Source organism: Musca autumnalis, unplaced genomic scaffold (genome assembly GCF_047663935.1).
Source record: "Musca autumnalis isolate F117 unplaced genomic scaffold, ASM4766393v1 scaffold_4, whole genome shotgun sequence".
NCBI lineage: Eukaryota > Metazoa > Arthropoda > Insecta > Diptera > Muscidae > Musca > Musca autumnalis.
Window position 1 is genome coordinate 72,338,897 of NW_027411977.1, and position 14,028 is coordinate 72,352,924.

At 38.3% G+C, this 14,028-nt stretch overlaps 1 protein-coding gene across 7 annotated transcripts in view; it reads left to right on the forward strand.

Annotated features, from left to right (window-relative positions):
- Fife (regulating synaptic membrane exocytosis protein fife) overlaps nt 1-14,028 on the forward strand; it is a 402,960-nt gene that overhangs the window by 267,972 nt on the left and 120,960 nt on the right. For all 7 annotated transcript variants that reach the window (XM_073986964.1, XM_073986962.1, XM_073986961.1 and 4 more), the window contains exons 12-13: nt 4,880-5,102; nt 5,476-5,540. In XM_073986964.1, coding sequence (XP_073843065.1) covers nt 4,880-5,102; nt 5,476-5,540 — 288 coding nt within the window. The remainder of the gene's footprint in view (nt 1-4,879; nt 5,103-5,475; nt 5,541-14,028) is intronic.

Sequence of the window (14,028 nt, forward strand, 5' to 3'; positions counted from 1 at the left end):
CAAGTACCCATGCTTCGGAGTCATACATTAGCACGGGTAGTATCAGCGTTTTTTATAGTGTTATTTTTGTTTGACGAGATGTGGCTTTGTTTCTAAATTGCTTATTTAAACCATAGTAGCATCTGTTGGCCAATACAATTCTTCTTCTTATTTCACAACAGATGTTGTTTGTTGTGTTTATGGCAGTGCCGAGGTAGACGAAGCCTTTTACTTCCTCAAAATTATAGGTACCAACTTCCACAGTTGGTCCGAGCTCTATGGACGCATTGCGCGTCGGCACCATCATTTTGGTCTTTTCGCCGTTTACCGCCAGACCCACTTTCGCTGATTCTGCTTCGACCTTCCTAAAGGTTTCAGTTACTTCCTTTACTGATCGTCCCACGATGTCTATGTCATCAGCATAAGCAAGTAACATGTGGCTATTGGTGTAAATTGTGCCATTTCTTTTGACATTTGCATCTCGTATTACCTTCCCCAGAAAAATGTTGAATAGGTCACACGAAAGGCTCTCTGAGGTCTGAAACCTCTTTTGGTACTGAACTGTTCAGAGAGGTTCTTTCCAATTTTAACTGAGGACCTAGTATCAGTTAAAGTCATCTTACAAAGCCGGATGAGCTGTGCGGGGATACCAAATTCAGACATTGCATGGAATGCCTTTGATCGGAGGGGACTGTCGAATGCTGCTTTACAATCGACAAAAAGGTGATATGTGTCGATCTGCATCTCTTGGGTCTCCTCCAGGATTTGCCGCAGGGTAATTTCTGATCAATGGTGGATTTGCCAGGTCTAAAGCCGCATGTATGGTCCAATTATTTCGTTGACCATTGGCTTTAGTTGTTCGCACAATATCCCTGACACTATCTTATAGGCAATAGAGAGAAGACTTATGCCCCTATAGTTGGAGCATACAGTCTTATCTCCTTTCTTGTGGACGGGACACAGGATGCTCAGGTTCCAATCGTACGCGTTCTTCCTGCCAGATGGTGCTAACTAGCTGATGCATACATTATCAGCGTGTCGCCTCCGGTTTTAAACAGCTCGGCTGGTAAGCCATCGGCTCCTGCTGCCTTATTATTCTTCAGCCGGTTTATTGCTGTCTTTACCTCATCTTGGCCGGGCGGTATACATTCTATACCATCTTCTGGGATTGGATCTGTGGTATCATCGTCTTCGCTACTATTGGATACCGGCAGATTGGAGAAATGTTCCTTCCATATCCTGAGCACGCTATCTGTATCTGTTACCAGATTACCGTGCTCGTCTCTACAGGAGGATGTGCCTGTACCAAAGCCATCTGTTTGATGTTTCACTCTTTGGTAGAATTTTCGGACTTCATTCTGGCTCCTGTACATCTCGATTTTTTCACACTCCCGCTTTTCCATGTCTCTCTTTTTCATGCGGAAAAGACGTTTGTCTTCTCTCCTTTTCTCCCGATATCTCTCTCGTGCGATACGCGTTGCTACTGATTGTAAAGTAGCTCTATATCGGTGGTGCTCAAAATATTTGGTGCATTAGTCTCTCTGAGCGAGTCTTTCCTTTGCTAAACCACGACAGATGAGAATAAAGTGAAAATATGTTGTTGTTGCAGTCACGTTAACGTATATGGGTGATCTTGGCTGCTCTATATGCCGAATTTTTCTCTTCCGTAGCAGCACGACACTACTGGTCATACCATGAATTCCTTTGTGGAGGTCTCTGGCATCCAAGTATGGATTTTGCGGCTATTTGCATGGAATGGGCAATCTTTTGCCATTGTGTTGTTATGTTATCGGGACAAAGAGTGCTCTCATTAAGCAATTGGGCTAGTTGAGTGTAATATTCTGTGGCTATCTGTTGTATTTGCAGGCTATCGATGTCCATCTTCTGCATTGTGTCTGTTCGTGCTTTATTTGCAACGTTTAGACGGGTACGTACCTTTGCTGCAACAAGGTAGTGGTCCGAATCAATGTTTGCGCCTCGGAACGATCATACATCCAACACGCTCGATTAACGTCTTCCATCTATCACAACATGATCAATTTGATTACTTGTTCTTTGATCTGGAGACAGTCAGGTGCCCTTATGAATATCGAGATGATTAAATCTGGTACTGCTAACTACCATGTTTTTTGCCGCTGCAAAATCTATCAGCCTCATACCATTGTCAGATGTTTCACTGTGGAGACTGAAATTCCCGACTGTTGGGCCAAAGATATTCTCCTTTCCAATTTTGGCATTAAAATCGCCTAGAATAATTTTAATGTCATGGGCAGTGCAACGGTCATATGTTTCTTCTAAGCGCTCGGAAAATATATCTTTGGTCTGTTCGTCCTTTTCTTCAGTGGGAGCATGAGCGCAAATAAAGCTGATGTTGAAGAATTTTGCTTTTATTCGAATTGCAGCAAATCTTTCATTCACTGGGGTGAAGCTGGATACCAGATGTTTTAGTCTCCGACTAACTACAAATACGCAACCAAACTCATGCTTTACGTCATGGCAGCTATAATACAGTGCGTCACCTTTAGGTGTTGTTGTGACGCCTTTCCCAATCCATCGTATTTCCTGTATGGCAGTAATATCGGCCTCGAACTTTTCAAGTACGCCTGCCAATGCGAAGACTGCACCTTCTCTATAAAGAGTGCGAACATTCCAGGTGCAGATTCGCAGATCATGGTCCTCAAAACGTTTGCGGGGTTCGTCAACTTTAGAGGGGTTGTTTTTCTTTTCTTCGTTTTTTCATAGCAGGCTGTTTTTTCTAGGGGAGGGTTACTAACCCAAGCCCAAGTTTTTAACGCGCGGCACATGTTAGCTCACTATCTTTAACGGGTGTTAAAGGCAGTTCCCCAGGTGACACCACGGGGAGGTCAGTGTCCACTTGAGATGAAAGAGGGACCAAGATAAATCCTGGGCTTTACCATGTTAAAACCGGTCAGGACCGTTCCTTGGTATCTTCCATCCCCTACCTTCGGTTACCTCCTACACAAAATTTCGGATAAGTTCACTTTAAGACCTGTTCTCGAATCACTTTGATTTCTGTTGAAGCAACTTGCATTCGCTGCTCAATTACGACAGTAACAGTTTTTTCAGGGGCAAGTCCATACTTCTTGAGGAAACAGTCCAAAAGGTGTAAAAAAACCTATGACACTATATGTAGTGGCTGGAGAGCTCGAACCGAATACTGCGTTCGTCCACAATTTGGATATCGTAATATTTCTTCGAATATTAGATGAAATTCAAAGGTGGTGCTTATAGGTCCACTACTTCCGGTACCTCTCCCACAAAAGTTCGAAAATATTTGCTAAAATGGTACGCGCTATATTTCATAAACGTAGCAACTGATTTGGTCCGAACTTTGAATCTCAAAATATTTTGTCCAAACGTAGTTTATGTTAAAATGTGGACCCTATCGGCCCAATCCTTGGGGTACCACCCACACAAGTGTTCAACATTTCTGTGTGGTTAAGGGTCTGTTCAAGGATCTTTTGGAAAATTTTCCCGAAGGTTTTCCTAGTGGCCCTGTTTACAGCGATATTATGTTTTTCGTAGGCAGGTATGGTACAAAAGCCCTATCTATCGATTTCCTCCGCAAATTTTTGAGCTTTAATCCAATCCATATTTTTGTCGGTTCATATGCCCAACATTTTGAAAACCCCCTAAATACATTGTTTTTTTTTTTTTTTTGGAAAAAAAGTGTTTAAATCCACACAGGCTGAGGGTATATCTCTGTCGGCAAAGCCGACTGATACTTTTTATACCCTACACGACCCTGTGTAAGGGTATTATGTGTTAGTGCATTTGTATGTAACATGCCTAAGGAAAAGAGATAGACCCATAGTTCCTTCTAGGGATATGTATAGAATCACTTTCTGAGTCGATTTATGCATGTCCGTCCGTTCGTACGTACAACGTACTGGTGGCATTTATTGTTCGATTTGGCCGAAAATTGGGGAAGATTATTTTTTTAGCCTAAAAAAAGTTTTTGGTGAAAATCGGTTCAGATTTGGATATAGCTCACATATATATTTTCGGCCAAGCACCAAAAGCGCTGTATCTGTCCAATTTTGATGAAATTTGGAATGTGTGATGGAATTAGGTCTATAGATAAATGTGCCAAATTATATCGAAATCGGTACAGATTTGGATATAGCTCCCATATATATTTTCGGCCGATTTGAAGTAGTTGATGCACCAAACACGCTGTATCTGTCCAATTTTGATGAAATTTGGAATGTGTGACGGAATTAGGTCTATGGATAAATGTGACAAATTATATCAAAATCGGTTCAGATTTGGATATAGCTCCCATATATATTTTTGGCCGATTTTAGGTATTTGGTGCACGAAACACGTTATATAAGTCCTATCTCAATGAAATTTGGAATGTGTGACTGAATTTGATCTAGAAATAAGTGTGCCAAATTATATAAAAATCGGTTCAGATTTAGATATAGCTCCAATATATATTTTTGGCCGATTTTTGGTATTTGTGCACGAAACACGTTATATATGTCCGATCTCAATGAAATATGGAATGTGTGACGGAATTTGGTCTAGAAATAAGTGTGCCAAATTTTATCGAAATCGGGTCAGATTTGGATATAGCTCCCATATATATGTTCGCCCGATTGAAGGTATTTGATGCACCAAAGACGCTATGTATGTCTAATTTTGACGAAATTTGGAATGTGTCACGGTGTTTGGTCTAGAAATATATGTGCCAAATTATATCGTAATCTGTTCACATTTGGATTTAGCTCCCATATATATTTTACCTATTCACAGTGGTGTAGGGTATCATATAGTCGGCCCGCCCGATTTTGATCCTTTCCTTACTGATTTTTTACCTGTAAACATAATTTTTACAAACAATTTTGACACCCCACATTTATTCATTTCACAGATTTTAGAATGGAATGGCATGTCGCTGATTGATCGCAGCTTCGAAGAGGTATGCAGTATAATGGATCGTACGGGTGATATTGTTGAACTGCTGGTGGAACATGCCACCGATTTTCGTATGTGTGATTTATTTGATGAAAATCTACCACCGGGCAATAGTGGCGGCAGTGAAAGAGGGCCAAGGCGTTCAGGTGATGGTCCCGTAGGTTTAGGTCTAATTGCGGGTAAGTTTTCTTATTCCAATTTTGCACATATTTCTGTATTGTATGTATATTTTTGGTGAATTTTGTATTTTCGTTTTTCAATTTGATCTAAATGTTGTGATTTTATGGTTTTCAACAAAATACAATTAAAAATAATTCGATATTTTATTATTATGGTTTCAGTTAAATATAAAATTTTTTGTTTAATTTTTTTTTTTTGATTTAATATTTTTTTTATTATTATTTTATTAAAGAAAAACTACCAAAACAAAATACTTATATATTCTTTCTCTTTTCCTTCCTTTTTTTCATATTTACTTAATATTGTTTCTTTTGCCAAAAAATATTGCTTATGTCAATAAAAAACCAAAAAAAAATTTCCAAATATCAACAGACCCTGAAACTACCACTGACAAATCACCGGCTTCACCAACACGGCGGAAATTACCCAAGACTCCGGTATAAATTAGTTCCGCATTCAATCAATTCTTCATTACATCTTGTTTTATCTTAATACACACAAACACACACTCGCGTATATACACTCACACATACATGCATACACCATCTTACTCCATGTACAACATTTGTATTCATAGTGTAATACAATAACAAAAAAAAAAGAAAACTAATTGTTGTAGACGATAACTCAAACGGAAGATGTGAAAGTTAAATAAATTAAACATTTTTTCTACAACTCAAAGAATTTTCAAACGAAAGATGATCGCATACTTCCGGTGATTGATATAATTGAATTAAAACCAATGTGAAAACTTCAAATAGTTAAAATATTGATTTTTTCCATAGAAAAAAAATAAAGAAAACAAAAATACATAGCAAGAATAATAAGTTACTCAAACGAAGGTAGTGAATTATTTTAACATTTTTATAATAAACAAAAGAAAAGAGAGAAAATCCAACTTACAAAACAAAAATAGATAAATACCCCATAACAATGCAAATAGTTTTATTATTTTATGTTTTAGTTGCTTTTTTATTCTCTTTTGTATGACTTTAATCTTTTATTATCACCGATGTTTTTTTTCGGATTTTTTTCCTAAGGCAACACTAACAACTAATACTTTTTTCGTTATTGTTATTTTTTATAAACAATTTTTCACTTATTTTCAGTTTACTTTTAAGCTTTGAATTTACAATATTCTTTAATAATTTCACATAATATTATTACAATAAACATACATACTCATATAAAAATATATTTATATTAAATTAATGTCAGTAGATCAGTTATTTGATATATACGTAACAGATATTTTTGAACTTTTTTTGTTGTTTATTTTATTGTTATAAATTTGTTTATTTGTTTTATACTCGTATAATATTAATCCATAGTATTACCAAATTCAAATAATCAATATTGGTTAATATAAAATCACTAGTTTAACATCATCCTTTTTTTCTTTGTAGCAAAATCAATTCATCCTTTTTTCGTATTACGAATATCATAACTATCATTTATATCATGACATGAACCCAGATGTGTATCCTTGGAATACACCATAAAATGTATTATGAATGAGTTGGAAATTCCATGGAAATGATAATCTGGGTTCGTTGGTATCGCAACGATTCCTAAATTAAAGTTAATTTTATTGACTAGACAGAACACCATATTTTTGGTCTGACTCGTTAATACAAATTGGAAAGTAATTGTGTAATAGACAAAAAGTCTTTAGGAGCTTCTATCAGGGCTATAAACTAATAAGGCGCAAACGCAATGACTTCATTTTCGCACTTTACAAATGCTAAGGAATACCAAAGTTCCCTGCTGGTCCACCGTCAAATAATGGTTCATTGTCTAAAATTCTATTACTTTTGAACGGATAAAGATATTTTAATAATTTCTTCGTTGATCGACAGATAATATTTGGTTATATACTTCAATTAAATCCATCAATATCGGTCTAGTGGTTCTTGAGGATTTTTTTTTTAATTGAGCCTTATAATGTAGCTTTTTACAGTGTTTTATTTAACTTGCTTTGGTGTCCGTTTAGTTCAAATCTGGTAACTCATTTTTAACACAGTTGCAGTTGACCAATCGAACTTTGCACACTTATCAGATTTGGATGTCAATACATGAGTATGAAATTCAAACAAAGATTGGTCCATGTTACAGGGTTTTAACGGTGTTTCATTTAATTTGCATTTCAAATCCGGTAACTCATTTTTGACACAGTTGCATTTGACCAATTGAACTGAAACTGTGCATACTTGTCAGATTTCGATGACAATACATGAATATGAAACCAAATCCAATATGGGTCCATTTTTTCCTATAGCCCCCATATAGCGGTACCACCCGATTCAGTTCAAATCTAGTAACTAATTTTTAACGCAGTTGCAGTTGACAAATCGAACTGAAACTTTGCACACTTTTCAGATTTTGATTACAATACATGAATATGGGCCCATTTTTCCCTATAGCCCCCGTATAGCGGTACCACCCGATTTCAGGTATTTTGAGGATTTTATCTTCATTTTTGCCCGAATTATCTGTCATTTGGGATATCCAATGATGCAGAAATTTCCCCACCAAAAATTGTGAACATAGGTCCGGGTTTTGGTACAGCCCCCTTATAGCGGTACCATCCGATTTCAAGTATAATGAGGATTTTATCTTAATTTTTAGGCCGAATTGGCTGTAACTTGGCAGTGGGACCCCCCATTGGTACAGAATCTATCTCACTAAAAATGATGGACATAGGTACAGGTTTTGGTATAGCCTCTATATACTTACTTACTTAGCTGGCCCATTACAGAACATTTGTTCTATAGGCCGAACTAAGAAAAGATCTCCAATTCTCTCTATTTGTTGCTTCGCTTTCTGGAATTCCGCGCCTTTTCATCTCATCATCCACTTGTTTGCGCCATCTATTCCTTGGCCTGCCAATTCTGCGTGCACCGCCAAGCGGTCCGTGTTTATACACCTTTTTAGCGGGGTCATCATCGCTCATTCTTATGATATGGCCTAGCCAACGCAATCGCTGCATCTCGATACGTTTAACAATATTGATGTCGTTGTACAGCAGATACAGCTCGTGTAGATCTTTCGAAGAATTTTTCTCTCAAACACACCAAGCACTGCCATGTCTGCTTGCGCAAGTACCCAGGCTTCGGAGCCATACATCAGCGCGGGTAGTATCAGTGTTTTGTAGAGTGTTATTTTTGTTTGACGAGATGTGGCTTTGTTTTTGAACTGCTTACTTAAACCAAAGTAGAATCTGTTGGCCAATATAATTCTTCTTTTTATTTCACAACTAGCTGAACCCGGTGCGCTTCGCTACCCCTACTAAAGTATAATATAGTTTGACACATTTTCTACCAAGTTTCATTAAAATCGGGTAAATATATAGCGTGTTTGGTGCATCAAGTACATGAAATCGGACGAAAATATATATCGGAGCTATATCCAAATCTGAACCGGTTTCGATATATTTTAGTACATTGTTTTTTTAATCAAAATTCCGTCATACATTCCAAATTTCATCGAAATCGGGCATATATAGCGTGTTTGGTGTATCAAATACATGAAATCGGACGAAAATATATATGGGAGCTATATCCAAATCTGAAGCGATTTCGATATATTTTAACACATTTATTTGTAGGCCAAATTCCGTCACACATTCCAAATTTCATTAAAATCGGGCATATATAGCGTCCTTGGTGCACCAAATACATGAAATCGGACGAAACTATATATGGGAGCAATATCCAAATCTGAACCGATTTCGATATATTTTGGCACATTTATTTGCAGTCCAAATTCCGTCATACATTCCAAATTTGGAGTCTGTATCCGTAACCGTTCTATAGATAGTCGCATACAAAATTTAATTTTTTTGAGGTACCTCCTTTTTATGGCCTATGTTACTTTCAGGCCATGTAGTAATATACCCTGAAAATTTCAGGAAGATCGGTTCAGCGGTTTTTGAGTCCATAAACTTCAAACAAACAAACAAATAAACAAACATACAAACATTTTTCTACTTTATATATATAGACTGATGTCGTTTGTTGTGTTTACGGAGGTGCCGAGGTAGACGAAGTCTTTTACTACCTCAATATTATAGGAACCAACTTCCACAGTCGGTCCGAGCTCAATGGACGCATTGCGCGTCGACACCATCAACTTGGTCTTCTCACCGTTTACCGCCAGACCCACTTTAGCAGATTCTCCTTCGACCTTCATAAAGGTATCAGTTACTTCTTTTACTAATCGGCCTATGATGTCTATATCATCAGCATAAGCAAGTAACTATTGGACGTAGATTGTGCCACTTCTTTTGATGTTTGCCTCTCGTATAACCTTTTCCAGCAGGATGTTAAAGAGATCACACGAAAGGCTGTCTCCTTGTCTGAAACCTCTTTTGGTACCAAACTATTCGGAGAGGTTCTTTCCTATTTTAACTGAGGACCTCGTGTCAGTTAAAGTCATTTTGCAAAGACGGATGAGCTTTGCGGGGATACCAAATTCAGACATGGCTTGGAATACCTTTGAACGCAGCGGGCTGTCGAAGGCTGCTTTATAATCGACAAAAAGGTGGTAGGTGTCGATCTGCATCTCTTGGGTCTTCTCCAGGATTTGCCGCAGGGTAAATATCTGGTCAATGGTGGACTTGCCAGGTCTAAAGCCGCATTGGTATGGTCCAATTATTTCGTTGACCATAGGCTTTAGTCGTTCGCACAATATCCCTGACACGATCTTGTAGGCAATAGGGAGTAGACTTATGCCCCTATAGTTAGAGCATACAGTCTTATCTCCCTTCTTGTGGACGGGGCACAGGATACTCAGGTTCCAATCGTCGGGTACTCGTTCTTCCTGCCAGATGGTGCTAACTAGCTGATTAATACACCTTATCAGCGTGTCGCCTCCGGTTTTGAACAGCTCGGCTGGTAAGCCATCGGCTCCTGCTGCCTTATTATTCTTCAGCCGATTTATTGCTGTCTTTACCTCATCTTGGGACTGTGGTATCTTCGTCGTCTTCGCTGCTTTTGGATACCAACAGTTTTGAAAAATGTTCTTTCCATATCCTGAGTACACTATCTGTATCTGTTACCAAATTACCTTGCTGGTCTCTACAGGAGGATGTGCCTGTACCAAAGCCATCAATTTGATGCTTGACTCTTTGGTAGAATTTTCGGACTTCATTCTGGCTCCTGTACATCTCGATTTTTTCACACTCCCGCTTTTCCATCTCTCTCTTTTTTCTGCGGAAAAGACGTTTCTCCTCTCTCCTTTTCTCCCTGTATCTCTCTCGTGCGCTACGCGTTGCTACGGATTGTAAAGTAGCCCTATATGCCGCATTTTTCTCTTCGGTGACAGCACGACACTCCTGATCATACCATGGATTCCTTGGTGGAGGCCTCTGGTATCCAAGTATGGATTTTGCGGCTGTTTGCATGGAGTGGGCAATGCTTTGCCATTGCGCTGATATGTTATCGGGATGAGGAGTGCTTTGATTAAGCAATTGGGCTAGTTGAGTGGAATATGCTGTGGCTATCTGTTGTGATTGCAGCTTACCGATGTCTAACTTTCGTGTTGTGTCTGTTCGTACTTTGTTTGCTACGTTTAAGCGGGTGCGTACCTTTGCTGCAACAAGGTAGTGGTCCGAATCAATGTTTGCGCCTCGGAACGATCGTACATCCAACACGCTCGATGAATGTCTTCCATCTATCACAACATGATCAATTTGATTTCTTGTTTTCTGATCTGGAGACAGCCAGGTGCCCTTATGAATATCGAGATGATTAAATCTGGTACTGCTAACTACCATGTTTTTTGCAGCTGCAAAGTCTATCAGCCTCATACCATTGTCAGATGTTTCACTGTGGAGGCTGAATTTCCCGACTGTTGGGCCAAAGATATTCTCCTTTCCAATTTTGGCATTAAAATCGCCTAGAATGATTTTAATGTCATGGGCAGGGCAACTGTCATATGTTTCTTCTAAGCGCTCGTAAAATATATCTTTGGTCTGTTCGTCCTTTTCTTCAGTGGGAGCATGAGCGCAAATAAAGCTGATGTTGAAGAATTTTGCTTTTATTCGAATTGCAGCAAGTCTTTCATTCACTGGAGTGAAGCTGGATACCAGATGTTTTAGTCTCCGACTAACTACAAATCCGCAACCAAACTCATGCTTTACGTCATGGCAGCTATAATACAGTGCGTCACCTTTAGGTGTTGTTGTGACGCCTTTCCCAATCCATCGTATTTCCTGTATGGCAGTAATATCGGCCTTGTACTTTTCAAGTACGTCTGTCAATGCGAAGACTGCACCTTCTCTATAAAGAGTTCGAACATTCCAGGTGCAGATTCGCAGATCATGGTCCTTATATGTAGCGGTAGAAAAACATTAATAAAATTGTAAAGAATTTTTGCTGCTAAAACATTTTCTTTAGTCCCATTTTAAACCTAAAAATGTGAACTATAATCGCGATTTATTAAAAAATCTATTCAGCGAGCTTACTTTTTTTTGGATTTTTTTCATCTATAAACATAGCTGTTTCAAAATTTGCAAAAACTTTCCAGGTGTAGGCACATTCCATTTAAATTTGATTCAAGAGCACCGTGTAGTGGTTGGAGCGCAAGATAATTCTGGAACGGATCTGCCGATTCGATCCAAAATTTGGATTTCGTAATGTTTTGTCCAAACTTAATTTAAGTTTGAAGATAAGCCATATCGGTCCACTTCTTCAGGTACCTCCCCTACAAAAGTTAAAAAATGCTCGGAAAACTTTTTGAAAAAAGTGACCGATTTGGTCCATACTTTACACATCTTAATATATCTACCAGATATAGATCAGATTCGAATATGGCCACACAAAATTTCAGATTAGTTCACTTTAAGACCTGCCCTGATTTTTGTTGAAGCGATTTGCATTCGCTGCCTCCATTACGACGTTTTTTCAGGGGCAAGTCCACACTTCCTGAGTAAATAGCCTGAAAGTTACAAATAAAACCCACATGACACCGTGTGAGGTGGTTGGGGCGTAAGATAACTTTCGAACGGATCTGCCGATTCGGTCCAAAATTTGGCCTTAGTAATATTTTGTCCAAGCATAGTTTAAGTTCAAAGATAAGCCATATTGGTCCACTCCTTCCCACAAAAGTACAAAAATTTTCGGAAAAAATTGTTCGTACGGTAACTCTTGAAGGGAGTGGCCGAATTGGTCCATATTTTACACATCCTAATATATCTACCAGATATATATAGATCAGATTGAAATATGGACTATATTTGTCCACTCCATCCGGTACCTCACACACAAAATTTCGGATAAGATCACTTTAAGACCTGCAATTGAATCACTTTGATTTTTGTTGTAGCAACTGACATTCACTGCCTCAATTACGATGATAAATTTTTTTTCAAGGGCAAGTCCATACTTCTTGAGCAGACAGCTCGAAGGTTGTAGAAAACCCCTATGTCACCATATGTAGTAGCTGGAGATCCACTTCCATGATGGTCAATGTCTATCCATTCCTTAAGGTATCTCCTCCGCAAAACTTTTGATCTTTAATGATAATCAAAATTTTGTCGGTTCATAAGCCCAAAATTTTTAATGACCCATAAATACACACCTTTTTTCGAAATTTTTTTTTTTCAATATACACTGGCTGAGAGATATACTGTAAAGCCGACTGATACTTTTTACTTGTTGTTGAATCAACTTGCATTCGCAGCCTTAATTACGACGGTAAAAATTTTGTGTCTAATTGCATATTAGGGTCTGTTCGACGATCCTTTGGAAATGTATGCGGCTGTTCGTTGTGGTCCTGTTTACAGCGATGTTATGTTTTCTGTGGACAAGTCCATGCTTTCTGACATACCGGTCCAATAGTTATACGATGACCCACTGAAGTGACTAGTGCGTGCGATATTTATCGAAAAGATATGACTTGCGAAATAACATCCACTTCCATAATGGACTATGTCGGTCCATTCCTTTAAGTATCTCCTCCGCAACACCTATGAACTTTAAAACTAATCTACATTTTTGTCGGCACAAAATTCTTAACAAAAACAGGGTACATGCACAAAACCACTACGAAAACGCGACAAAATCGATTAGTTGTCAATGGGAGCCGTACAATAAATTTTCTGAGCGACATTTTTTTGCAGAACATTTCGAAACTGAAAAACGTCATCTTGTGGTACTTTTATAGCGGCTCTTAAAATAAAGGACAAAAGGGACATTGAATGAAGCGAGTTAAAAGATGGAAGTGCTCTAAAGCAACAGTGAACAAAGATATAACGCTAATTCCTGATGCCTTACAGGGTCTTTAGCAAAAACTTCATCACGCTATAACGCGGAAGTTCGACTCACAGCGGATCTGTCCTTCGGGGTTCTTAATATACTCACCAAAGGCTTTCATCTCCAAAAGGAATTATCTCTGCACAAAAATTTGTGTTCACAGTGAAATCAAAAATTCAAAATAAATTGAGAAATTGTTGTTTATACATTTTTGGGATTTTTGAAGTTTTAAGCATAATTTTTCAACCAAACAGGCTGAATAGTGATATACAGAGTTCTATGTGAAAAGGCACAAATTCTCTCATAGCACAGACATCCACTGACGTTTGTTTTACTTTCTTCCACAAGGAACATGGAGAAATCGCAAAGAAAACAGATAGTAAAATGTAGATCAGGCAAAATTGGGTTCAATGGACATACACGGTTTTGGCTTTATCTACTAAACCTGTTTGCATTTTACTGTCGAATCGTCTTTGAAGACTAAAGAACGTTTCAAGCGTCTCAAAACAAAAAACATTGTTCCACAACATCCCATACGGGACATGGGAGACTTCTCTCATATCAATGAGTGCACCCCGATTCATATTTAGCTCAATGACATGGGACCTACTGTTTATCACCGAGTCCAAACGGCGTGTCTTAAGACACCACTTGTGGGGGAAGTTTTTCA